Genomic DNA, 27892 nt, shown 5'->3' with positions numbered 1-27892 from the left:
ACTTGCTGGCACTTGCTATCCTTTTTATTGGCAGATTAAACTAAAGTAGACGCCAGCAAAGATGAAGGCGTTCCTTGTAATGGTGGGATCAACATCACTGATAAACAAAACAAGTCGATGCTTGTCAAGTGTTAAGCTTTGATCAGGCATTTACGTCAGGTAAAAAATAAGAAAAGATTTGAATTAGACCGGTTTTCTTCTTGATTTACTTCACTCAGTCAGCCAGACGTCAGCTAGTAGGGGAGTCAGTCAGCATCTATCATGGCTGTTAACATCCCAGGATTGATAGCCATGGTGATTTTCTACCTGCTGGTTCTTGGGACCGGCATCTGGGCTTCTTTCAAGTCCAAAAGGGAACAGAAGAGAAGCGCAGCCACTGGGATGGATATGGCTCTGCTGGGAAACCGGAGCATTAGCTTGGTGGTGGGGATCTTCACAATGACAGGTGAGGAGGAAAACTGGAATTAAACAGGGCGGGTGAGAGAGGCTGGGCCGGCCCGTAGCACTGGCGTTATAGATGTTCGCCAGATCTGGGGATGCGCTGCGCTGGTAGCTCTGGGAGGGAAACACTTTTTTTTTTACCGTTGGTGCTCATCCTAATTTTCGGCCTTGATGTAACAATATTCATAATTAAGAAAATGTAACCCTTTTCCCCCTGGTTACACTTTTCATTTGCCCTGTACGATGGGCGCTGTAAGTGATGAAAATGGGGGATGTTGGCTTATCAGGCGCCCGCAGCTCACAGCCAAAGGGCGAGTGAGCGTGGGAGCGCACCGGTACCGGTGCTGTTGTTATTATAATCTGGTGCTAGCTGCTCTAACGGATATAAGAAGAAGATGTTTCTACAATAATGTGGAGGGAGAGTCCTCTCCAGTCAGACTGAGAGGCTGATAACTACAGCTCAGTGAGGTATTGTTACGAACTCAGAAACTCAAGGTATAGGACCCAATTGCACGACCCAGGAGACAGAGGTAAAGTATTTGTAAGATACTTTATTTTCAAAAGAAGAACAGAAATAAACTATCAAATCTCTAGGATGAGATGACAAAAAGTGAACAAAAGAAAATCGCTCACGTAGTGAGGAACAAAAACATCTTGGTATCAAGGAGAGCATAGATCTGACCTAGGCATGAGACAAGACGAACTGACAATGAACACCGGGAGACTGGGGAATTTAAACACACGACAACAAGACACAGGTGGAAACAATCAGGGGCGGGGCTGGTGCTGATGAGCACGGGAGACACACAAGAGGTAGATAATCAGGAAGCCTGGAATGACAGCTAAATGATGAGTGACAAAACAAACATAAAACAACATGAAAATGAAACTCCCTTAACATTTCTGTCGGTGCACAACAGGTAAAGGACTCTGAGGGTTTAGATAGTTCACTTTAGTCTAAGTTATCTCAGTGGGTCTCAAACGGTTTGATCACAATTTATGTAAACACATATTTCCAAGGCACTCCTTTGTAATTATTGGGATGAACAGGTTTGAAATCATTTCAATGTATACTATAGGACAGAAACCAAAAATATCCTTTAAAACTGGAGAGATACAAAAATATGCATAAATAAATGTTAACTAGGTAAAATAAGATATGATGAACATCAAAAATAAAATAAGTTACATTCATTTGTTATTGGCTATGGTAGGTGATTGGTTATTAAAATGTAAACCGATCTTTTTCATATGGGTGTTTAGAGTTGTACCCCCTAGATCTAGTAGTAATTATGCTCAAAGTGCACCAGATTGAAGCATTTTACTTTATTGCGTATTCCTTGGATACTCTATTGATCTTTATCTTTTCTACTGTACGATTCTCTGGCTGGGGGCGGGGGCGCCAGCTAAAATCTCGCCTAGGGCTGCAAATTGTCTAGAGCCAGCCCTGGAGAGAGGGACAGAGTTTTGCAATATTGCGGAGGTGGAAAAATGAGGTTTTAACTACTTGGCGGATGTGGGGCTCGAGGGAGAGGGTGGGGTCAAATATTACGCCAAGGTTGCTTGCCTGGGTGGAGGGGGAAACAGGGGTGCCATCGATGGTAGTGTCTTGTTGGAGGTTTTGCTGAGGGTGGATTTAGAGCCGATGAGGAGGAGTTCAGTTTTATTGATGTTGAGTTTGAGGAAGTTGTGTAGCATCCAGGATTGTATTGCACTCAGACAGGAGTCGATGTGGGTGAGGGGGGGCTTGTGGGGGGATTTGGTGCTGAGGTAAATCTGGGTGTCGTCGGCGTAACAGTGAAAGTCCAGGTTGTAGTGGCGGAGAATCTGACCAAGGGGGAGGATGTCGATGATGAAGAGGAGGGGGCCGAGTACTGAACCTTGGGGAACACCTTGGGTGACTGAAGCTGTGGCAGAGGAGTGGTTGTTGAGGGAGATGAAGTGGGATCTGTCGGAGAGGTAGGACTGGAGCCACCTGAGTGCAGTACCTTCGATACCAATGTCCTGGAGCAAGATTAAAAAGGCGTGATTGTAAAGGAAATATTTGTACAGTTCTGTTAAAGTTCTATAGGTGTCATGTGACCTGGATGCAAAACAACGGACACAGTTTTAATCAAGCAGATGTATTGATAGGTCTGTTGATACAAATATTCTTAATTTTGCTGTAGTTGAGTTCCTACACAAACAACCCAAAAAAAAAACCTGTTGAAATACGAGCTGTGAAGAATGTGAGTTTGATAAGTGGCTGAAGGCTATGGTCAGGAATGAGGAATGAGAAAACAACTCCTTGAAGTTGTTTTGTCTAAAAGAAAAAGGGTTAAGAAACGCAAGAAAGACACCATTATTCCACACATTCATTCATGTGGGCACAATGTAAAAGCATTGTCACTTAGTTTGATTTATTTAACTAGAAAACCATTCAGATAATTTGTTGGAAAAGTAAGGCCATTCGTAGTGTGCATCATGCCAGAGTTATTCATTAAATGATTCGCAAACCTCTCTTAAAGTTCACCTATTTTGCTTTATTTTAACAATATATTATAGGACCATATCTATACAAAACATCTCTCTGAAGTGTTTTGAAAATACCAAACAGATCACTCATTCTAGCCATGCATCATACCCCTCTATTTCAGCCCTGTTACTTGTACTGTTGCCTGGCCTTGTTCCATAATTAAAGAAGTTTTTGTTTTCAACCAATCTTCTGCATTTGGGTCCTGTTATACTTTACCGCCCAACCGTGACAGGTATATGGTCAAACTTTTTCTTAGGCCCCGGCCCCACGGGGACGCATACAGTAGTTTCCGTTACCGTTTTGTGTCATATAGACAGTTCGGCCACACTAGGACGACAGAATATGGCAGTAAACGACTATGGTAGCGATAACGGGTCCCAAGGTGGATAGAACGGCATACGCAATGCTCTGGGGGGTCCAACGGCTCCGTGTGTACGACCTATACCAGGGGTGCCCAACCAGTAGATGGGGAGATTCCCAGTCGATCGCGAGATGTGTCTAAAAATAGAACAACAATATTCTGTTTTATCGTTAATGTCCTATAACATAATCTTCCTGTGCCAGAATAATGCACTTGAACCAAGCGGCAAACTCTGGGGAAGAGCCGGGACGCCAATACGGAAGTGCCACAAACTGCAGTTCATATATTGGCCGATAGGCACTGGCTGCAGAAAGGAGCAATTTCCATAGACCCCCATGTTAAAATGCCCAATTTCACAGCAGAAAAAAAACGTTTCTAGCCCTGGATGCAATAAATATTATTATGTATATAGTTAGATTCCACCTTCATGATTATGAATCTGTGAGTGAATTGTTTTCTAACATGACCCTTTTATTTATATTAGGTCTTAAAGTTTTTGCACAGATTACATTGAGTGACAGCTCTGTCAAGTGACTGCTGCTGTTAGCTTCTTGTCTCTCTGCTAGCTGCCTGCTCCCTGCTCCGTGAAGCTACAGGGACTCTGCCTGCTCAGTTCATCCAGGAAACACAACTTGACCCCGGCCGTGTTTGTTTGTTCTTCATGCTTATATATCGGACTATTGTGACTCGCTCTGCGGTTAAAACAGACGGTGCATGAATGCCGTTTTGCGGTAAGTGAAATTCGAGTACTTTATTTATGTGTTTATGATTTCAATCAGCTACGTAATGAATGTTAAGGCTTGGGTTAGTATGTAAGCGAGTTGTAGCTACATCGGTGCTAACGATGCTAATCTTAGCCTCCAAGTTAACTTAAAACCATAGACTGTATATATAAAGGTTAAAACGAAATAGACAAGTGTTAAGCGTTAAGTGGGATAATACTGTAGAACAAAAGGCTTCTGTTTGAGCTTGATAAAATAAGGTCATCCTTGTAACTTAGAGAGATATTTTATTATGTAGGTAGGAACTGTATGCATCGCTAAGGTTAATTTAAATTGGCTATGCTCAAGTATGTAGACAAGCTAACGTCGAAGTAGTGCATGTGAAATCAACCTCACAATAAGATGTGTGTATATTACAATTATTAATGTCATATTTCAAGATGATTACTTAGATATTACAATATGGTTGGTTGAGCTGGAGTTCATTATTGAGTTTACACATTAACATCACAGTCATCTGAAGAACGAACCCAAACCTTGTTGTTTTTATTAATTGCATTACCAAATTGGTATCAAATAAACAGTAAGCATTGGTAACACAACTTCCAAAGTTACAGTAAAATAAAAAGGACCCTGACTCGGACAATACACAATCCAACATGTTCAACAGAAGAGAATAAGTTATATTGTTTGTACACATGGTTCTTTACATATATATCTGTTTGTTTAAAGTGTCCAGGTGATGCAGACAGGCTGGACCAGAGAGTGAGAGACAGAACTGGACTCCTCACAGCAGTGAACTTCAGCACAGGTACAAATACTCTTTTTTCATACTGTACAAAGAATCAAGAAAGATATTGGTTTAAATAAATGAAGTATTGACTTTAATACACTGCTATACATTCCATTAAACAATACTAAATACTAGATCACCTACACAACAGTGAAGTTGAGGGGTTTTCCATGCAAAGGGTTACATTTAGATGTTAACAAGCAATATGACAGTCAGCTTTCTAATTTAAGGTATTGAAGGCAAAGATATTTAACGCATAGTGACAACTGCTATTTATCTCTCAATATTGTCTGTAAAAACGTGGTAAAAGTTATTCTTTCAGTGAGACAACAGAGCAAGCTTGTTTTAATAACAGTTAAATATTATTTTGATAATAAAATACATTTCAATGTTGATGAATTTCATACTGTTCATTCATAATCTGATTGTCTTTGTAGCTCACTGTTGAAATAAAAAAAAACATTACAATTACAAAATAATTATATCTACAGCCCCTAAACACAAGCACACCTCTTTCATAAATAACACACTTGTTCTGCAATAATATGTTTTATGTTTCCTGTAATTTTTGTTAGGAAAGGACATGCCTGAAAGACACGACTCAGCATCTCCTCTTTCTCCGAGGATCAAGAAAAACATCCAATAGGAAAATTAAAAGCTGATGTTATGAGATGTTAAGACCAGTACAGGACATTCACTAAGAAACTACTTTTATTGTGAAAACACAGTCAGCTGATCGGATGCACCTATTTCCACATCTACACTCCATCAGCTGATTATTTCTATTTGCCTCACTTCATGAGCTTCACAACATGTACCTTGTACCGCAGAGTTTGCAACGCAAATAAATGGGGCCAATCTTCAGTCGGATGTGAATGTGTAATCTAACATTTTCAGTAAGAATAATGGACAAAAGGAGTATAAATACAAATTCAATTTATTGAAATGTGAACCAAAAGTTAATCAAACATGTTTTAAATAAAAAGCACATATGGACAGAAGGTGTAAACCTATTAAATGTATAAGTAAACACATTTAGTCAAATAAAGTGACAGACTAGGCCTGATCAGGTGGCATCAGCTATGCATGGGCTCCTCCATCAGGCCTGGTCCTCCTCGCTGAGGAAAGACCCTCAGTCCTCTCCAAACCAACAGACAGGACGTCCATCACACGGAGGTTTCTCCCTGAAGTCTCTGCAGCTCTCTGGACACCACGCTGTCTCAATCCATCCACACTGAATATGAGAGGGGGAAAATGAAAATAATAAATGCTTTAGACAATAAGAAATATAAAGTTGACTGTTGAGTTGCTCAGTTTTTTTAGATTGTTAATACTATTACTGTATAACTAATATCTCAGGTTAAGAGGCACCTTCAAATAAAGATTGGTCTTTCGAATTGTTTGTCTAAAGTCAAGGATCTAGAGCTGGTACTTGTAGTTTTAATGATACAGTCTGGTTCATCACAATAACTGGGGATTTTAACCGTGCAAAACTGGACAAATCTCTGCCTACATTCACTCAGTATGTCAAATGCCCCACCAGGGGAAATAATACTCTGGATTTTTATATGCTAATACCAAGAATGCATATTGTGCCACTGCCCTCCCCCCCCTGGGCAGATCTGACCACAACCTCGTCTTTTTGGCTCCTAAATATGTCCCTCTGGTGCAGAGGCAGCCTGTATCCACCAGGACTGTGAGGAAATGGACTCCAGGGGCTAATGAGGCTCTACAGGACTGCTTCGAGACCACTGACTGGGACGTGCTTTGTGTGCCACATGGAGAGGACATCAATAACATGACTGACTGCATCACAGAATACATCAACTTCTGTGAACAAACAATATTACCGGCTAAAACTGTCAACTGTTTCCCCAACAATAAACCCTGGATTACTAGTGACCTGAAAACTCTTTTAAATACGAAAAAGGAAGCTTTTAAGTCTGGGGACAAATCAATGCTGAAGAGTATCCAGCATGAGCTGAGAGACAAGTTGAGGAGGGGCAGAGATTCCTACAGGAAGAAGCTGGAGACTAAGGTGTAGGCTCCACGAGGACGAAAACGGGTTGAATCCGCATATTTCTCATGTGTATAGCCCTTTAAGCTCGACGACGCCGTAACAGAAACGTAGAAACAGACCCCGCAAACGACAACGGGTCCAAAGGTGGATAGATCTGGGAACGGAGCGCTCTGGGGGGTCCAACGGGGCCGTGGGGTCGCCTATACGGTCATGCGTTTCATAGCCCCGCCTCTCCCCGCCTCTCCCCACCTCTGCTGCTCACCCCCGCAAAAGTACACTGCACACTGAATTCAGATTATTTATCTTTATCTCGATATGAACATAAACGCGAGTGAAGTCTAATCTGACAGGACGGAGACACGCAGCTCCTCCGGCCGTGAAGCAGCGGGAGCAAAACACACACTTCAAGTCAGATCACCACCCTTAGCTATTTTAATTACCTCTCAAACTACCTAAACTAGTTATAAATATGTTTATTTTTACTGTCGGGTTTACTTACTGGATCAGCTGCTGCATGAGGAAGCATGAAGATTTAAACTTTAACACACATTGACCGGCGAAAAACTCTGCGCGGTTCCCTCCGCCCCCACCGCGGAGAATAAACAGAAGTGCAGCCATGACAACCATTCTTCTTCGCTGCTTTTGTGGAGGAAGTTGCTGCTTTTGTGGAGGAAGTTACAGCGCCACGTACAGGTTCGGCATATGTACTGCAGCTTTTCCAGCGGTTGGATGTAAACGGAGCCGTCTCGTGGAGCTTGACACAATCCGGTGTATATTGCGTGTGGTCGGAAGGTTTTTTGCGGTTGCGTTTGCGTTACTCCGATGCGTTTTGCCGTATTTGTCCTCGTGGAGCCGGGGTCTAAGCTCCAGCAGAACAATAGCAGGGATGTCTGGGCTGGGATGAAGGCTATCACTGGCTTCAAAGGGAGAGACAGACTGACTGTGGGCACCCTGGAGAGGGCCAACGAGCTGAACACCTTCTTCAATAGGTTTAGCTCTCCGCCCGCTGCTGTCTCCTCCACCTCCACTTCTCACCTCACCTCCTCCTCCTCCTCTCAGCCTGGTGTCAGCATCCCCCCTCTGCTCACCACCTACACTTCACACCTCTCCTCCACCACCCAGCCTGGCTTCTGCACCCCCCCTCTGCTCACATTGCTGCTGACCCCCCCCCCCCCCTCTGCTCATCTTGCCTCAGACCCCCCCCCCCCCCTCTATCCCCCCTGCCATCAAGCCCCCCCCCCCGCTTCACTGTGAGCACAGGACAGGTCCAGAGACAGATGGAAAAACTCCACCAAGGCAAGGCTGCTGGCCCTGATGGTATCAGCCCCAGGGTCCTGAGGACCTGTGCCCGCCAGCTGGCTCCTGTTCTGCAATATCTCTTCAACCTCAGCTTGCACCTGGAGACCATCCCGGTGTTGTGGAAGACGTCCTGCGTTGTTCCGGTCCCTAAAAAGACTACTCCTTCTGGGCTCAATGACTATCGCCCTGTAGCACTCACATCTCATGTGATGAAGGTGCTTGAGAGACTGGTCTTGGCCCACCTCAGACCGCAGGTGAGATCATTCCTTGACCCTCTGCAATTTGCCTACCAGCCTCACCTGGGGGTGGACAATGCCATTATTTACCTGCTGCAGCGTGCTCACTCATACCTGAATGGATCGGGTTGCACTGTGAGAATCACCTTTTTTGATTTCTCCAGTGCATTCAACACGATCCAGCCTCGGCTACTGAGTGACAAGCTGCAGGCTATGAGGGTAAACTCGTCCACCATCTCCTGGATTACCAACTACCTCACGGACAGACCACAGTACGTCCGGCTGGGCAGTGTGCTGTCTGATGTGGTGGTTGGTAGTATTGGAGCCCCACAGGGGACTGTGCTGTCTCCTTTCCTGTTCACCTTATACACCTCTGACTTTCTATACAACTCAGAGTCATGCCACCTGCAGAAGTTTTCGGATGACTCTGCAGTGGTAGGGTGTATAAGGGATGGACGGGAGGAGGAGTACAGAGCGCTGGTGGGTGATTTTGTTGAGTGGACTGGAAGAAATCATCTGCTTCTGAATGTGGCCAAGACCAGAGAGATGGTCATTGATTTCAGGAGGAAGAGGACATCTCCTCCTCTGCCCCTGTGCATTCTGGGAGAGGATGTGGCAGTTGTGGAGGTCTACAAGTACCTGGGAGTGCACTTAGACAATGGGCTGAACTGGAGGATCAACACTGACGCTGTGTACAAGAAGGGGATGAGCCGACTCTATTTTCTGAGGAAGCTGAGATCCTTCAACGTATGCAGTAAGATGCTGGAGATCTTCTACCAGTCTGTTGTGGCTAGTGCACTCTTCTTTGCTGCGGTCTGCTGGGGGGGCAGCATCAGAGCCGGTGACACCAGCAGGATCAATAAACTGATCAGGAAAGCTGGGTCAGTCATCGGCATCAAGCTGGAACCCTTTGAAGCTGTGGTGGAGAGGAGGACACTGAACAGGCTGTTGTCCATCATGGATAACCCCACCCATCCTCTCCACCTGCAGCTGGACAGTCAACGGAGCTCCTTCTCCAACAGACTGCTGCAGCTCCTTCTCCAACAGACTGCTGCAGCTCCCCTGTCACAAGGACAGATACTGGAAAACATTCCTGTCCACTGCAATAACTCTGTACAATAAATCACCTCTGGCTGGAAGAGAACTCTCTGCTCCATAGTTTCTCTTGAAATAAAACCACGCTGTACATTTTATTTTACTCATACATAATCTGTTTCATATTTAATACTCCATATTTCATATATTTTAATATATATATATGTGTATATATAATATCTGCATGTATATTTTCTATTTCGACATTTTATATTTTATTTTATTTTATTTCTATTCTTGTATATTTTGTAGTTTTGTTTTATTGTAAAATGCCTTTTATGCTGCTGTAACAAAAACAATTTTACGGCAGATCGTCTCACCGTAGCTGTCAATTAGGTCAAAAGACGTGTTCAATGGCATTAAAACGAAAAAGAAAAATGCTACAACTGTTGATCCATAGGTTGATAATGTACCTGTGCCTTTGAAGAAATTATTTATAATCCATAATTCCATTTTTTATGTAAAAATCGGAGGAGAAAAGTTAGCTCCCTCGATTCCATTGGCTCCAGCGGTTATAAAGAGATTTCATTCATCAAAATCGAGCAAGGGGGGCCAGAGATAGGTCAAATCCACCCAAATGACCCCAGAAGTGGGGTTTTCTGGCTAAATCTCTCTAAAAAGGTCAAATTTCACTTGTTTTGCATCAATCTTCATACAGGGTACTTATTATATGTTGTACTTTGGATTCCTAAAGCTTTTAGTCTACTAACCCATCATTCAAGGGTAGTTTTCACTATAAGTAAAAAATAATTTTTGGACGGACACTATAATTTACAGTTTTTTACTATGTAAAATCTGAATTTTCTTTAAAATAAAAAACATCTATATTGATTCTGACTTTTCTACATCCAACTCACAGGTTTATCATTACTTTGAGAAAAAAGATTATTAATTTAACCCTTTTAGAAGGAAAGATATGGTCATTTGTTCTGGGAATGTCATTTTCGAGCCTGAGACCTGAAAAACAGGCTCAGGGCTTAAGAGGTTAAAGGCATTTCTTTTTATACTCTACTAAAATGCAACAAAAAAAGGGTTTGATTCTATTAATTTTGTATTTTTTATTGCACTTTGGCAGCAGATTCCTGTGTAGCTTCAGATCTGAGTTGTCTTATTAGTAAGCCTAATTTATACATTTGAAGCAACAATATTTTTATATGGCAAAGAAAGGGTTCAGAGTCTTTTCTTTTTTTCCTGTGTCATTTGTGGCAGTACTGTTCAACTGTACAGTATGTGACGTGTGCATAAACTCCAACTCTGTATCAACAACACTGTTGTGTAACTTCAGTTAAATACTTGTATGTGTGTAGATTAGAAAGAGGTAAAATAAAGGATCTGCAGTATTTTATGAAGTATTAATCGTACAAAGGTCAGTTTTATACAAGTAGAAGTGTGTATTTACCTGGTAGTAGGCTGCCAGTAAGGGCTACGCCTCTCTATTTGGACTGGTAGATCTCGGCAGACTGGCAACTTTAAAAGTAGCTCTCATTTCAAAAAAGGTTGGCCACCCCTGCCCTATACGATCATTTTCTGATAATGATGACGCAATAGCCCCGCCTCTCCCCACCTCTGCTGCTCACCCCCGCGTCAAAGTAAACTGCACATTGAATTCAGATTATTTATCTTTCTCTTGATATGGACATAAACGCGAGTGAAGTCTAATCTGACAGGACGGAGACACGCAGCTCTGCTCACCTGCAGCTCCTCCCGCTGTGATGCAGCAGTGAACGGAGCAAAAAACACACTTCAAGTCAGATCATCACCCTTAGCTATACCTAAACTAGTTATAAATATGTTTATTTTTACTGTCGGCCGGGTCACTCATTACTGGATCAGCTGCTGCATGAGACAGACACTGACGCTGTCAGAAGAGAGGGAGGAAAAAGAGAGGCTCCGTGTATTTTATTATTATATTATTATTAGGGCTGTCAGTCGATTAAAATAGTTAATCGCGATTAATCGCAAATTAATCGCGATTAAAATAGTTAATCGCGATTAATCGCAAATTAATCGCACATTTTTTATCTGTTCTAAATGTACCTTAGAGGGATATTTTTCAAGTTTTTAATACTCTTATCAACATATGAGTGGACAAATATGCTTTATATGTTTGTTTATTATCATTTGAACAATGACAAATATCCTCATGAATATTAAACACAACAACCTGAACATTACAAATATTCGCCTCAATTCAACCTGGAACCTCTCTCATACAATAATACAATACAAAGTGTGTGTGTGTGTGTGTGTGTGTGTGTGTGTGTGTGTGTGTGTGTGTGTGTGTGTGTGTGTGTGTGTGTGTGTGTGTGTGTGTGTGTGTGTACAAACAGAGAGAATCTATATACCATACCTAAACCAATTAGTGTGGAGGGTACCCAGACAACATCCAAACTAATTGAAGCCAGGGACAGTGCAGCAGTTACTACTTTTCCATACTTGGCATTGAAGGGGTCCAGCAACGTCACACAGTTTCTGTCTCTCATCGGCTTTACAAACACCAAGCCACCTTAAATTAAAGAGGACAGAAAACATTACAATTAAAGAAACTAAATATATACATTTTCTTAGGCTGCGATTGAAATCACCTACTAAATATTAATCAAACTGAATATGAGGTGTGAAAGAAAACCCTAGATGTATAATACCTTTAAATACTTTGTTTTTATAACAATTTATATCTGTAACAACTATTTGGAAAAGAGAAATTACATTTTTATTAAATAGTGATCTTTTCTTCAGTTCATTTTTAAATATTACAAATCTAAATGTTTTACATATTTAATATTATCCGGCTACATTTGTTTTTTCTGTCAGATGTAATATCAAACTTACAAATAATAAAAGATGAGCTGTATGCCAACAGCATCAGGATAGCCCAGGTTAGACCCATAGATGGCAGGTACACCATCTCAGCTGTGCCAACAATGAAGCCTCCTCCGACCCAGGTAGCTACGGGAGAGATTAACACACAACAATTCAATTAGTGGACAAACAACAGATATTTCCACAAAGGGTGTTATGCCAATCTAAGAAAAATAATTGGAGCATATACCCCTCGTTTAAGATTTCAATCATTTCAGATATTACGTCATATCGGACACAAATCTTGATCAGCTCCGTTGTTCTCCGTTTTTAGAGATTTGTACGGAGGAAAAGAGAGAGGGTTTTATTTTCCGACACTTTGTGAGTCTCCTGACACACCGGGACACACCGGGGACACATATTTATGTATAAAAGACATAAAGTGATGCAAAAAGTGTATTTTCAATAAAAGGTGACCTTTAAAGTAAGTTTTTGCTGATTGAAATCTTAAACAGGGGGTATTGTTATGATCCGTATTAGTTTTCCCTGTTTTATTTTGTCCCTTCAAGATCTGTCTTTGGTTTCCTGTTTTATTTTGAAAGGTGTTCCCCCCCCCCCCGGTCTTGTCTGTTGCTTCCTGTCACTCCTGCTTGATTACCCGATTGTGTTCACCTTGTGCCCCGGTGTTTTCTCCTCCCCCCTGTCTTGTTCGTGTGATTAGTCATTTCAGTTCTGGTTTTTCTGTCAGTCTTTGTGAGATTCTTGATGTCGCTGGACGGATTTTGATTCTGAAGGAGTTTTTGTTTTGCCTTGCCTTATTTTACCTGTTGCCTGGCCTTGTTCCGCAATTAAAGAAGTTTTTGTTTTCAACCAATCTTCTGCATTTGGGTCCTGTTGTAGTTTACCGCCCAGCCGTGACAGGTATACAGATGGAGCATCTTATTTCAGACTCCAGCATACAGCTTCCTGCCTACTACCAGCCAGTTACCTGCCTAAGACCTGCCAAAGACCAGTATCTGGGAATGTTAAGCCTTCCCACTATTTTCCAAGAGGGCGTTGCCAGATTTTCAATTTCAGGATTTAACCAGGAGATGGCGCTATATATTAAATAACTATGGCCAAACTAAGACTTCGTTTTTCACAAGAGAAAATGCAGATATTATATAAAAAACTAAAGTTAAAATCTTGTTTTTAATGCCCCAAGAGCAATAAAAACACTTGTTAATAAAATCCTGAGTGAGGCTTTCATAAATTGCATTTAGCTGATGCTTTTATCCAAAGCGACTTACTATTTAATAAATGATAAATGATTATTCATAACAAATATGAGTGATGTGTGATTATTATTCATGCTATATACTGATATAGGGCTAAGTAAGCAATCAATCCTGCAAATGAACCCTTAGTTGTTCAATATATTTATTCAGACAATGTGAGTAGAAATACAGAAATTCTGCTCCCACCTAAGGCCAACGTTGCAATATTACAACATTTCCCTAAAAACTTACCAAAACGTAAACATTTTTAAAACTCTTTCATTTCTGCTCCAGAGGCCAGGGGTTAAATTGGGATTTTATATGTGGGGGGGCTCTGTTAGAAGGTGCGACGGGGGAGGGGGGAGAGAGTTAGACGCTCGTGAATTGTCAACGGGGGGGGGCCTCTCTGCACGGAGGAGCCGCGGAGGAAGAGACACACGTTCACTAAGCCGAATCACAGTGATCTGCTATTTTAAAGTAAATTCAACACATATCGACCCTAAATATAGCATATATTAAGAACGAGAAAGTGTTAACATCGTTTTTTGTAAACATATGACAAATGTGCGAGGGTAATGACATCAGAGCATCGTCCTATGGGCTTAGCCCCGGACAGGTACAACAGGTATTCACTCAGAGGGGGGTAGGTACCCATTTACATGTCAAAAATCAACATACAGTAGGGGGGTGGGGGATGGTGAACGGTATGGTCAATGTAATTAATTAATGTAATAAAAACATCTCAGGTCAGTAACACTGAAAGCTAAATGTGCGTACGTAGCGCTGTAACTTCCTCCACAAAAGCAGCCTTCTGTTTATTCAACGTGGTGGGGGCCGAAGGAACCGGGCAGAGTTTTTCGCCGGTCAACGTGTGTGAAAGTTTAAATCTTCCTTATTGAGCTTTAAAACAAATGAATAACGACTATATATAATAATAAAATAAACACCGGCATTAAATAAAAAGTCATGAAAGAGATAAGGAGGAGAAAAGGTTTAAGGAAGTAAGCAAGGAATACAGAATGTCGAAATCCTCTGTTTCACGCGATGTCGAACATTGAAAAGTCCTTATAAAATGATAGAATTTAAAAGAGTATATAATGAGAACTGCTACCAATGGTGGCCTATTTAGTTTATTAAGAAATACATATTTTTAGCTATTCATTCGCAGAAATGTAAAGTGATCTATCTAAGTTCTATTCATATTCTTGACGGGAAGAGTTAGTATACAATAGGCTTTAAAAGCCTTCTCCAAATCAAACCAAGATATATTGGGTCAGTCTTTTCTTCCAAAAAGTTTGTGACAAGATGTGAAGTTAACAGGTATTCACTCAGAGGGGGGTAGGTGAACCGGGCAGAGTTTTTCGCCGGTCAACGTGTGTGAAAGTTTAAATCTTCCTTATTGAGCTTTAAAACAAATGAATAACGACTATATATAATAATAAAATAAACACCGGCTGTTGTTATGCCTGCTGTAACGTTAAATTACTCCGTTCTCCGCTTAAGTAATTATGCCGTTACAAGCTTCATTTTGTTGAAACATCAAACATTCATCTGCTACTCAGTAGTATGTATCTAATACCTAATATATATATATCATTCCAATAACTTGTATATAGACTCATACTGCACTATTCCACATCATAACTTTATTTCATTTTTATAACTATTATTATTTTTGTATTGCTCATGCTCTTATTGTTATTATGTTATGTTATTATGTTGCATTGTTGGAGAAGCCTGTGACATAAGATTTTCAACTGCATAATTACTCTGTAGCTATGTCAGATTGACAATAAAGAACCTTGAACCTTGAACCTTCATAGTTGTATTTATCATCTAAATTTGCCGAAACAAGTTTAATATTCTGAAAGCCAAGACTTTGTTTATTTGAAATCAGATGAAAACAAACTGTAACGGACCCTGCCGTGTTATCTTGATATTTCCGGCACAGACCCTTTCATACCGGCAATGCGCGATAGAAACAACAAGAACTGCGACAGCATAAATATGCGAACACAAACCTACAGACTGCTGGAGAAGAGATATCACAGGGGGGGGTTGGGACACACACATTCCGATGGCCAATTAGTTTTAAACAAAGAGTAGGCTATACTCAACATAGGGGGGTGGGGGCTGCACGGTATGGTCAATGTTTGTAAACACTGTGACATTTTGACTTTATTTGATCATTTCAGTTAAAAACTAACGTTCATATTTCATATTACTGTTTTGCCTGGCTGGACCTGTAATTTACAGGAAAGGAGTGCACGCTACTAAATAGACACGCTACCATGGAAACCAAACAATGGTGTTGCTGTATTGAAGTCCGAGTGGAAACAGTCATATTTGGAGCGTTATGTTAGAATGAAACAGCGAGGTCGTGACTCACAAAAAAAAGTGTTACTTCACTAACTGTAAGCTTGTCACTCAGAGTAACCTACAGTTAACTTAACTGTTGGAAAAGAAAGATCAGGGGGGGGAGAGAGCTGTGATGGGCCATTAGGTGTGTAAACACACAGCTGAGAGCTGCCGTTTCATTCTGACTGTTTAAAAAACGGTAATAACGGACTATTTTTCTTAGCGGATGCATGTCAATTTAAATCAATACATACAACTATTTTTTAAATCAATAAAAACATTTTCTAAATCCATAAAAGCATTTCAATTAATATTGGGAGTCATGTCGTTACTTTGTTGATAATGTGGCCATGTAATAAGCGGGATAATTTGCAGCGACTTGGTCATTATGGGGAAAAATAACACCCAGGGATCAAGATCCCTCCGCTACGCGGAACTTGATCGGCCTGACAAGGCTCCATTAAAATATAAATAGTTTTAGTGAATTACTGAGTTTAGGCACGTTAATAACATTTTAATGAAGTTGAATACAGTATATTCATATTTGTCAGTGATTTCATGTCAATTCGGCGAACATAAACATAAATGATCGTGGTGAAGATGATGATTAAATTAGGATTAAAAATCGAGAGCCGGCTGCATTTCCTCTCGTTCGTTTTTTTCGACTAAACAACATTATTTTCTTAAATAACAACATGGTGATGTTTTGTAAATGATTACATGTCTTATTTAGCACAGACTATGATCCTATCTGTGACATATGGATCTTAACAAAGATCCGCTATACATTAGTACAAGACATACTGTACATCCAGCTTACTGTGTCGAAGTTGATTTCACATGACTCCAGTGTGGAACCCCACTGCACCCCCTGGTGGATCAATGATCCATTGCAGCTGGCTTCACAATAATTAAATGTATTTATCACGGGGGCGGTATCAAGTCAGACTGGGGGCCGGCTCTTCATCACGGGCCGATCACGGGCCGATCACGGACCAATCACGGACCAATCACGACCCTCGCGTTTCAAACTGTCCAAAATAAGACGCTCCATCTGTTCAAACTTTTTCTTAGTTTGGCATAAAGTTTTATTTTAGCTCCGTTGAAATAGCTGTTGTTTGTCCACTAATTGAATTGTTGTGTGTTAATCTCTCCCGTAGCTACCTGGGTCGGAGGAGGCTTCATTGTTGGCACAGCTGAGATGGTGTACCTGCCATCAATGGGTCTAACCTGGGCTATCCTGATGCTGTTGGCATACAGCTCATCTTTTATTATATGTAAGTTTGATATTACATCTGACAGGATAAACAAATGTAGCCGGATAATATTAAATAGGTAAAACATTTAGATTTGTAATATTTAAAAATGAACTGAAGAAAAGATCACTATTTCATAAAAATGTAATTTCTCTTTTCCAAATAGTTGTTACAGATATAAATTGTTTAAAAAAAGAAGTATTTAAAGGTATTATACATCTAGGGTTTTCTTTCACACCTCATATTCAGTTTGATTAATATTTAGTAGGTGATTTCAAACGCAGCCTAAGAAAATGTTTATATTTCGTTTCTTTAATTGTGATGTTTTCTGTCCTCTTTAATTTAAGGTGGCTTGGTGTTTGTAAAGCCGATGAGAGACAGAAACTGTGTGACGTTGCTGGACCCCTTCAATGCCAAGTATGGAAAAGGAATAACTGCTACACTGTCCCTGGCTTCAATTAGTCTTGATGTTCTCTGGGTACCCTGCACACTAATTGGTTTAGGTATGGTATATAGATTGTTGACTTTTAGCCAGATGTTTTCAACCCACTTACCAGGTCTTTTACCAGATGTTGTGGGAAACAGCCTCAGACACCCCACTGGGGGGGACCCCCTCGGGGGGGCAGGAGTACAGGTTTTAACCCCGCCGCACACGCTCTGTGCTTCAGCCGCTGCTCTCTTCTGTGGGTTCCTCTCCTGCTGATGTTCAGCTGTGATCAGTGTGTGGGAAGATGGCGCCTGTGTCGGCTCGCCGCTCCCGCTCTCTGCCTTTAGCTATCCTGTTTCTGTTCTATGTTTGTCAGAATGTCTCTGCTCTGCTCGTCTACGATCGCCAAGCTCTCCTCCACCTCAGACCCTCATTGGAGTGTACACTGCTGCCCAAACCTTCATCTGGCAACCATAAATTGTCCCCCCCCGGGGAACTATTGACGGCTACACGATCCGCCATTGCTGTAAAAAGACTGGTCCATTGGAGTGAACGGAGATGTCGTAACTCTTCTATTATACGGCTCTGGCGGAGAGTGTCTGTATCTATGACGGAGGGGACAGACGAGCTCAGATCAACGCGGTGAGGAGCGGCGTGGACATCGTGATCGCGACACCAGGCCGACTGAACGACCTCCAGATGAACGAGCTCATCAATCTGCGCTCCATCACCTACTTGGTGCTGGACGAGGCCGACCAGATGCTGGATATGGACTTTGAAAACCAGATTATGAAGATTCTGCTCAACATCCGTCCCGACCGACAGACTGTCATGACCAGTGCCACCTGGCCCACAGATGTGAGACGATTGGCAAAGTCCTATCTAAAGAACCCCATGATGGTTAATGTGGGAGCCCTGGACTTCGCGGCGGTTAACACAGTGGTCCAAACGGTGCTGATCGTCGATGAGAAAGACAAAAAGTCCTACTTGTTCAACTTCATCAATAACATGCTGCCCAACGAAATCTTTGTTGGCACGAAGATTGTATGTGATGACCTGGCCAGTGACATGTGTCATGTCTAAGAAACTTATTGTGAAAGTTTATTCTTTATGTTAGTTTTGTCATGTCCTTCTGTCCTGTGCTTTATGTTTTATTTTGAATAGTAATTCTCCCTCTCATTTCAGGCCTCCACGCTCCCCGCCCCTATCTGTCTCCCGCGTCCGTGATTGTTTTCCCCGCCCTGATTGTTTCCACCTGTTCCCCTTACCCTGTGTATATATTGTGCTAGTTCCCTCCTGTCCATTGTCGGTTCGTTTCCTCATTCAGGACTTTGAGCAAGCTTACTCCACAGACGTGATACGTACCTCTAAAGCTTCAGATCATTGTCATTGTTTTTTCCTCGAAAGAGAGTTATTGTTTTCCCTGTTTTTGTTACTGTGTCAATTCCAGTAAAGTCTTTATTTTGAACCTCTCCTGAGTCTGAGTTTGACTCGTGCATTTGAGTTCATGCCTCAGAGTTCACTCCTTGACAGTACGAACCGACCAATAAAATGAACTCAGCCGACTCAGACCAACTAAAGAACGCCATCCGCTCTCAGGGCCAACGTCTTGGGCAACAAGAGGACCAGATGGCCGCCATACAGCATGGAGTGCAGCACCTAACCAACAGTCAGGCGGAATTACAATCATCGGTGACAACTCAGGTGAATCTGCTGGCAGCTGAGGTTCAGCGTGTGCTCACTCACCTGCAGGCTGCTTCTCCTCCGGTTCCAGCGGCGACCAGATCTGACCCCAACCCGGCTACTGAGTCGCATATTCCTTCCATGCATCTGGCTCCACCCGAGAAGTATTCCGGGAGTTCGGAAGGCTGCCGGCCGTTCATCGTACAGTGTGAGCTACACTATCGACACCAACCGGCTGCTTTTCCCACGGATGACTCCAAAGTGGCTTTCATGATCTCCCATCTCTCCGGTCGAGCAGCAGCGTGGGCTACGGCAGAGTGGTCCCGAGGCTCTCCCATCTGCGGGTCTCTGGACGACTTCATAGACACTATGAGAAAAACCTTCGATCAAACCACTCCGGGCAGAGAAGCAGCTCGGGCTCTGATTAAGCTGCGGCAAAATCAGCGTAGTGTGGCTGACTACGCTATCGAGTTCCGGACTATTGCAGCCGACAGCGGCTGGAACTCCGCTGCATTGTTTGACGCATTCGTCAGCGGTCTCTCGGATCCCCTACAAGACCAGCTGGCGCCTCTCGATCTGCCCGCTGACTTGGACTCCGTCATATCCATGGCAATAAGAATAGACAATCGTTTGGCGGAGAGGAGAAGGAATAAATTCAAGGATGCGGTTGGTCCGTCTCTCCAGAGGAGACGCTCGCCGCCGGATTCCACTTCTTCTTGGAGGCCCCGTCACCCCTCACCACCTGCGTTCCGGACATCAGCGCCCCCTGGCTCCGTGGAGGAGCCAATGCAGTTGGGCCGTGCTAAGCTGTCTATGGCAGAACGTCAGCGTCGATTAAAGGAGGGTCTGTGCTTCTACTGCGGTCAGCGCGGACATCCACAAGCTGCTTGTCCGGTAAAAGAGGAGGCTCATCAATAAAGAGGAGGACGTTGGTGAGCCGAATCTCTTCCTCTGATTTTCCTCCTCGCACCCTGACCCGCATCCAGGTAAAAATCAGAGACAATATTTTTACTTATGGTGCTCTTATTGACTCAGGGGCAGACGAAAGTCTAATGGATTGGGGTTTAGTAAATAGAATGAACATAAAAACTAAACCTCTACCCCAGCCTCTTGAAGCAAGTGCTCTTGATGGACGGCTGTTGTTCAAAGTGACTCACCAAACAGAGCCTTTAGAAATAAGATGTAATGATAACCATCACGAGACAATGTCATTTCACTAATTCAACTCAGCCCAACATCCTCTCATATTGGGGTTTCCCTGGTTGAAACTTCATAACCCTCACATAGATTGGCACTCTGGGAGGGTGGAGGGGTGGGGACAGACTTGCGTTGATCACTGTTTAAAACCGGTAGCAGAGATTGACAGGAGATGTAACACTGGGAGTATTAGACAGGATACTATCCCTAAAATATATCTTCCTGATGTACTTTCAGTCCCTTCCTGCTACCACGATCTGAGTGAAGTCTTTAGTAAGTCCAAGGCTCTGGCTCTTCCTCCTCACCGCCCCTATGACTGTGCAATTGACTTGATTGCTGGGTCTCCCATTCCTAAGGGTCGACTTTATGCAATTTCAGGACCTGAGAAAGAGGCCATGAAGTGCCCTGCTGTCCTCGACCACTTTGAGCCTGTATCCCTCTCTTCTCTCTTGGATGTAGTCAAGCACCTGCGGCCGACAAACTGCACCTCATACAGCATTCCCTCTCGCCTTCTCAGAGATGTTTTTGATTCAGTTGGAGCAAGTATTTTATTACTTTTAACCTGTTAAGCACCAAGCCTGTTTTTCATGTTTCAGACTCGAAAATGACATGCCCAAAACAAATGACTACAACTTAACTTCTAAAAGGGTTATATGAATAATTTATTTTATCAAAGCAAGGTTACATCTGTGAGTTGGATGTAGAAATGTCAGAATCAATATAAATGTTTTTTATTTTAAAGAAAATTCAGATTTTACATAGTAAAAAACTGTCCGTCCAAAAATTATTTTTTACAGATAGTGAAAACTACCCTTGGATGATGGGTTAGTAGACTAAAAGCTTTAGGAATCCAAAGTACAACATATAATAAGTACCCTGTATCAAGATTGATGCAAAACAAGTGACATTTGACCTTTTTAGAGAGGTTTAGCCAAAACCACCCCACCTTTGAGGTGATTTGGGTGAAAATTGTTTTTTTTCCATATCTCTGGCCCCCCTTGGTCGATTTGGATGGTTGACACCACTTTCTGACCGTTAGAGCCAATAGAATCGAAGGGGGAGGCTCCCACACACACACACATTGTGAAGAGAAAAGGTGGGGGCTGCGCGCATGTAAATGTGCAGCAGAGTGAAGCTATTTCTAGCTCTGGCATTTGGAAACGAAAAAGCAGTTTTATTGCTTATGGATTATCAGAAATAATTTCAAAGAAGGCACAGATACATTGGAGGAACCTATGGATTAACTGCAGCATCGTTTTTTTATCGTTTTAATGCCATTGAAGACCAGTTTTGACCAAGGTAAGCCATGTTAGCGTTGTTATGTGCCTGTTATGATGTACGCTTTCGTTTATAGCGTCGCAAATGTTTATCACTGAGTGTTGAGGAGGGCACCACTAGATTCAGGGTGTTTCTCAATCGCGAGTAAAGCTGCTTCAGAGCCACTATTTCAAGCATACTACGTCATCGAGTGCCGCCGAAGTACTGTTCCAATCTCCAGTATACTTGGAAATCTACCGAGCCCGGCGTACTCCGTTTGGAGAAATATCGAGTCTGCACATGAGTAGACTTCGCGGTCTTAAAATCCCCACAATGCTTTGCGCACGGACCAATTTCCCCAAATCTGTGGCGGAAGATGTAAGGCGGGGCCTCTCATATGACGCACACCTGCACACTTTCTGGCGTGTTCCACACTTCGTTTTCCGAATGCCAGGAAGTATTCTTGACTCGCTTCTGAAGCAAGATGCTCGGCAGACATGTGCTACCAAGCAAGCGTACTCGCGATTGAGAAACACCCTCAGTGTCTCCAGGACACCAAAAACGAGTGGTTGGCTGTGCATCTAGGATAAGTAATAAGGGAGTTATTGTGAGTTTAAGTGCCGTTTTAGGTTACATTTTTTCGCTCGTTGCTAATTCAGAGGCTGAGTGCTAGCATTGTGGGTTTTTTTGAAAAAAAAAAATTAAAAAGATCAGTTAGCTGAGTTTCTTCCCGTTACATGGATATAAAACATTCATAGTTTTATTAAATATTAAGATTCCTTAGACGTTGTTTCCTGCAAATGGCGCGTTTATCCGCCCGTAACGGGTTAAACACCTCTCTTAGCTCAGGATGTGTCCCAGCTGCCTTCAAACATGCCGTGGTTAAGCCACTACTTAAAAAGAAAAATCTTGATCCCTCCATTCTCGCAGATTTTAGGCCCATCTCCCAGCTACCTTTTTTATCAAAAGCCCTGGAGCGAGTAGTCTACGCACAGCTGCAGTCTTTTTTAACCACGCATGGCATCCATGAAAAGTTTCAGTCTGGCTTCAAACCCATGCACAGCACTGAAACAGCCCTTTTAAGAGTTTTTAATGATCTGCTCCTAGCCGCCGACTCAGGTAGCCCAGCTGTCTTGGTGCTGTTAGACCTGACAGCTGCCTTCGACACTGTGGACCATAGCATCCTGTTGTCGCGGCTCGAACAGTCCGCAGGCATCACAGGCTCTGCCCTTGCATGGTTCAGGTCCTACCTGACAGACCGTAGCTTCTCAGTGCAGCTTCTCTGCCAAAGCCCCTCTTACCTGTGGGGTTCCCCAAGGCTCGATTCTGGGCCCCATCCTTTTTCTACTATACATACCGCCCCTAGGTTAAATTCTTACAAAACACAATATCCCCTTCCATTGTTACGCCGATGATGTACAGATTTATCTGCCTCTTAATTCCAATGTCAACTCATTTCAGCTATTGATGGACTGCTTGACAGAGATTAAATCCTGGCTTAGCCAAAATGTCCTCAACCTAAACGAGAGTAAGACTGAGGTCATCTTTTTTGGACCCCAACCTCCAGTCTCTCCGGTTGATACTCTGGGCTCCCTAAAAAAAAACATCCTCCCCTCTGTCATGAACCTTGGAGTGACCTTCAATAGCACTTTTAAATTTGATAAGCAGGTCAGCAGCGTAGTCAAAACCTGCTTTTTTTTAAATACGACTATTGGCCAAGACCAAGTCGTTTTTATCTTTTAAAGACCTGGAAAGGGTTATTAACGCCTTTGTAACCACAAGGTTGGATTACTGCAATGCTCTGTACGTGGGTATGGACCAGGCGTCAATTAGACGCCTGCAGCTAGTTCAGAACGCAGCTGCACGTCTTCTTACTGGCCACAAAAAGCGTGACCACATTTCCCCAATTCTGGCCTCACTGGTTTCCAATTCGGTTCAGAATTGATTTTAAAATCCTTTTATTTGTTTTTAAAGCACTAAATGGGCTGGCTCTGGCCTATATAGCTGAACTCCTCCATCGCTACACCCCAGCCAGAGCTTTAAGGTCTGCTGACCAGCTGCTGCTGGTAGTGCCCAAGACCAGGCTCAAAACCCGAGGGCACCGAGCCTTCGCAGCAGCTGGCCCTAGGCTCTGGAACACTCTACCCCTCCATGTGAGGTCGGCCCAGACCCTAGGGGTTTTTAAATCCTCACTAAAGACACACTTCTTCTCCCTGGCCTTCTAGTCAGAGCGGAGCACGACTCCTGACTTTTCCCTGTGTTTGATTTTTATGTGTTATTTATTATTTGCATGTACAGCACTTTGGCTCGACCAAAAATCGCTTTAAAATGTGCTTTATAAATAAAACCTGATTTGATTTGATCCCTTTTATTGCATTTTCTTTATTTCATTTAATATGTTTTAAATCAGACCAAACAGGGCTTTTATAAACTTGTATTGGTTCAGGAGTTTTTAAGATTTTTAAACAAAAATATTTACCCGAGAGCCCTTGCACCACACTACGCTCCTGCGGAGCACCGCGCGTTCCCCAAAACCCTAACCTTCCTGTTCTTTGGCTTGCCTCCAATCTAAGCATTATCGTTTCCTGCATCATTCTTGTTTGGGGCAGTTGTTGTCAAGGCTAGATTTTGAGACCTCTTCTTTCTCAACTAGATGCTTCTACGGGCATTGCTTATGGTAAACAAACAACTACATTGCACCATCACTATGCAGACGACGTACACTATAACATATAGCCAGAGGGATATAATACAAGCATTTAGTAACTGCATTGTATAAATAAAAGATTGGATGGTCCATGTTTCTTTCAATCTATCAAATACACTGTTGTTGTTGTTGTTGTTGTTGTTGTTGGGCAGTTCTTCCTCAGGTCTTCAGCCAATAAACCTGGTGTTTGTTATGGCCAATCCCTGACCAACACAGTCCAATAACACAGTTTATAACATTGTCCTGATACAATGTGTTTGACAGGAGGAACCATGACTGTGGTCCTGGATTTTCCCTTCAGTGTGTGCGTATGGATCTCTGCTGCCGTTGCCATTATCTACACTCTGCTGGGGGGTCTCTACTCGGTGGCCTACACAGATATTGTACAGCTTATCCTTTTATTCATCAGCTTGGTGAGTTTGCTACTCGCTACTCCCTTTATTGGGACCACATCACCGAACCCGCTATGTCAAATTCGGTGTATCAAAATCATAATTCATGTACAACAACTGTCTGTGTCTTCACATCTTTAAAAGTTATGTGTGTTTCTATTTACACCTTTTTCTGTCTCTGCAGTGGATCTGTGTTCCCTTTGCTCTGGTGAACCCCCACGTTTCGGACATTAGTCACACACTGATGAACAACACCCTGCACACTCCCTGGATAGGATCACCGGAGCTGAACAAGTCCTGGATACTGATGGACGATTTCCTATTCTTCGTAAGGAAGTGAATAATTACAAACACAATTCACGTTAATAAAAAAACATTAACCAATTTACTGTTTTGACTTTAAGGCCCTGGGGAGTCTGGGATATCAGTGCCTTCATCAGAGGACTTTGTCGGCATCGTCCACATCGACAGCAAAGACCACTTGCTATGTTTCTGCTTTCTTCCTGCCACTTTTGGGGATTCCTTCAGTACTTTTTGGGGCAGCTGCTGCCTCCACAGGTAACAACTGTTTCTAAATACTGTCACGATCTGTCTGTGTTTTGTGTTTTGTCTTGTCTAGATCTGTCTTTGGTTTCCTGTCTGTGTGTTCCCTCCTACCTGTTCCCTCCTACCTGATTTCCTGATTGTGTTCACCTTGTGCCCCTGTGTTTTCTCCTCACCTGTCTCTTGTTTCTTTGATTAGTCCTGTGTGCATTTAGGTTCGTTTTTTCCTGTTAGTTTTTTTGAGATCCTTGTTTGTCTTTGACTGTGTTCACGGGGAAGAGATCTGTTTGTTTCTATTTAACCTTGAAATAAAGGTATTTTCTGTGAAATCTGCATTTGGGTCCTGTCTGCTTCGCTCTACCCTGACAAATACTGAGGGAACCTGTGAAAACTGATGTATTTAAGCACCTGTCGTTTTCGTATGGTTTGGTTCTGGATTTCCTGCTTCCCTCCTAGTCCTCCGGGTTTGTTCTAGTTTTGTTTGCTACTTTTCCTTTTGTTCGACTTCACCTGTTTCTTCAGTTTTTATATTTTTCTACCAGCTTTTAAGTTACTAAAAGCTCGCCTTTAGTTTACATTCTTACTGCTTTTGGGTCCTTACTCTTTCCAAACCCTGACAAGAACTGCCGAATAACATAGTTTAGAAAACCAAACTAAGAAACACTTATATCTTTATATGGACTGCAGGCTTTAGCAAATGTGCTAGAAAAGAAGATATATTTCAGCAAAATGCAATTTGAAAAGTTGACTTTGTTCAACACCTCACATGATATATATTCACATAACAGTAGGCTTGTCTCAGAATCTCACAGATAATGTGAGCCTTTTTCAGTCTCTCCTTCTTCTGTGTCCATGCTTTAGACTGGAACATGACTTCGTACGGTTCTCCGTCTCCATATGAACGTGGGGAATCAGCTCTAGTTCTGCCCCTCAGCCTCCAACATCTCACTCCTTCCTTCATCTCTATCATCGGTATTGGAGCTGTGGCCGCCGCCGCGATGTCGTCCCTCGACTCCTATTTGCTTTCTGCAGCTTCTGTCTTCACCTCCAGCATTTACAAGAACATCCTGAGACCCCAGGTGAAGAAAATGTATACTTATTTTGGTGTGGTACATTACAAAGAAACCTACATGAGAATAGTTGATTGATAGTTTAGTTTGTACTTTGCAAAAAAAGGAATGGACTACAGGAGAATTATAGAGTGGTGTGATAGAAAACAAGATAATTTGAAGAATCAATGAGATATGAAAGCAATAAAATAGTTATTTAAAAAAGGTCTCAATAATGTGCTGTTTATCTGTTCTTCTTCCTCTCTTCTTCTTCAGGCGTCGGACAGGGAGATCCAGTGGGTGCTCCGAGCCTCCGTGTTGGTCGTGGGCGTGAGTGGTTCATCGCTTACCTTCCTGAAAAACAGCATCTTATTGTTCTGGTTCATCGGAGCTGAAATCGCCTACGTCATACTCTTCCCTCAACTCGTCTGCGTCCTTTTCGTCGACATCTCCAACAGTTACGGGGCTGTTATGGGTTTGTTGTTGGGAATAATGGTACGACTGCTAAGTGGGGACCCATCACTAGGGATCGCACCAATCATACACTTCCCAGGATGCACTCTTGAGAACGGTGTTTACGTCCAGTACTCTCCAGTTAGAACCATCTCCATGCTGTCGGCCATTGCTGCCATCTTGTTGTTCTCCTACCTGACTTCTGTGCTCTTCAACAAAGGCCATCTTCCTGAGAAGTGGGATGTGTTTAAAGTGAAAACCCAGCACTCATTGCAACCAGACACACCAACAGATGGCGCTACAGAGCATAATGAGAGTGAGAAACTGAATGGAAGCAACTCTCAGACAGAGGCATCAACGCTAATGGCTAGCACAAACTGTTAGCATTCCTGTGTGTATAAGATAAGATAAGATGTACTTTATTTATCCCAATTTGGGAATTTGTTGACGAGGAGGGGTTGTACGGTGGCCCTTAAGTGCAAGACACCACAGCATTTCAGAAAACACTATCGCATTTCAGAAAACACTACAGCATTTCACATTGGACGGAAAGGGTATTCCTTTAAGGAGAACACTTCTTGTTTGTGATTGGGCAGAGCCAGCCAGAGAAGCACTGCTGTGATTGGTTGTTTTTGCTGCCAGTCAAGAAATGATGCTTCGTGATTGGTCAGCACCCGACAGCCCAACATGTCCCAACACATCAGCCGTTAGCACACACTCAGAGCTCACAGCTCCTCCTCATATATGTTCAGAAACTGGACAAAAGTTAAACATGTACAAACCACAGACTGTCTGTGTCATGGCGAATACAGTCGCTGCTTTATTTATGTCTGTATGACGTTGTTGTGAGTGTGGACGGAGCAGCTGCAGGTTAGTTTAGCCTGATCGATCCGATTCCGATAGGATTTACATGGAGATACTCCCCGCCCCCTCTCCAGCGCGTCTTGTTTGAATGACAGGAGTAAACACAGCTGACAGCCACGGAATGAATAAAGCATTAATTCATGGTTTTTAAGGAGCTTATCTCCAT

The 27892-nt window shown here is 42.7% G+C and overlaps 1 protein-coding gene across 1 annotated transcript; it reads left to right on the top strand.

The window, feature by feature from the left end:
* The first annotated feature begins 36 nt into the window (after positions 1–36).
* LOC117491167 (high-affinity choline transporter 1-like) lies at positions 37–27411 on the top strand. The gene is made up of 8 exons (XM_034141033.1): positions 37–445; positions 17059–17175; positions 17502–17657; positions 24690–24838; positions 25002–25145; positions 25222–25375; positions 26222–26439; positions 26686–27411. Exons 1-8 carry the CDS (start codon positions 262–264, stop codon positions 27244–27246), a joined length of 1683 nt encoding a protein of 560 aa, XP_033996924.1. The 5' UTR covers positions 37–261; the 3' UTR covers positions 27247–27411.
* Positions 27412–27892: the final 481 nt, after the last annotated feature.

Source organism: Trematomus bernacchii, unplaced genomic scaffold (genome assembly GCF_902827165.1).
Source record: "Trematomus bernacchii unplaced genomic scaffold, fTreBer1.1, whole genome shotgun sequence".
Lineage (NCBI taxonomy): Eukaryota > Metazoa > Chordata > Actinopteri > Perciformes > Nototheniidae > Trematomus > Trematomus bernacchii.
This window is presented reverse-complemented; position numbering and strand designations above follow the sequence as displayed.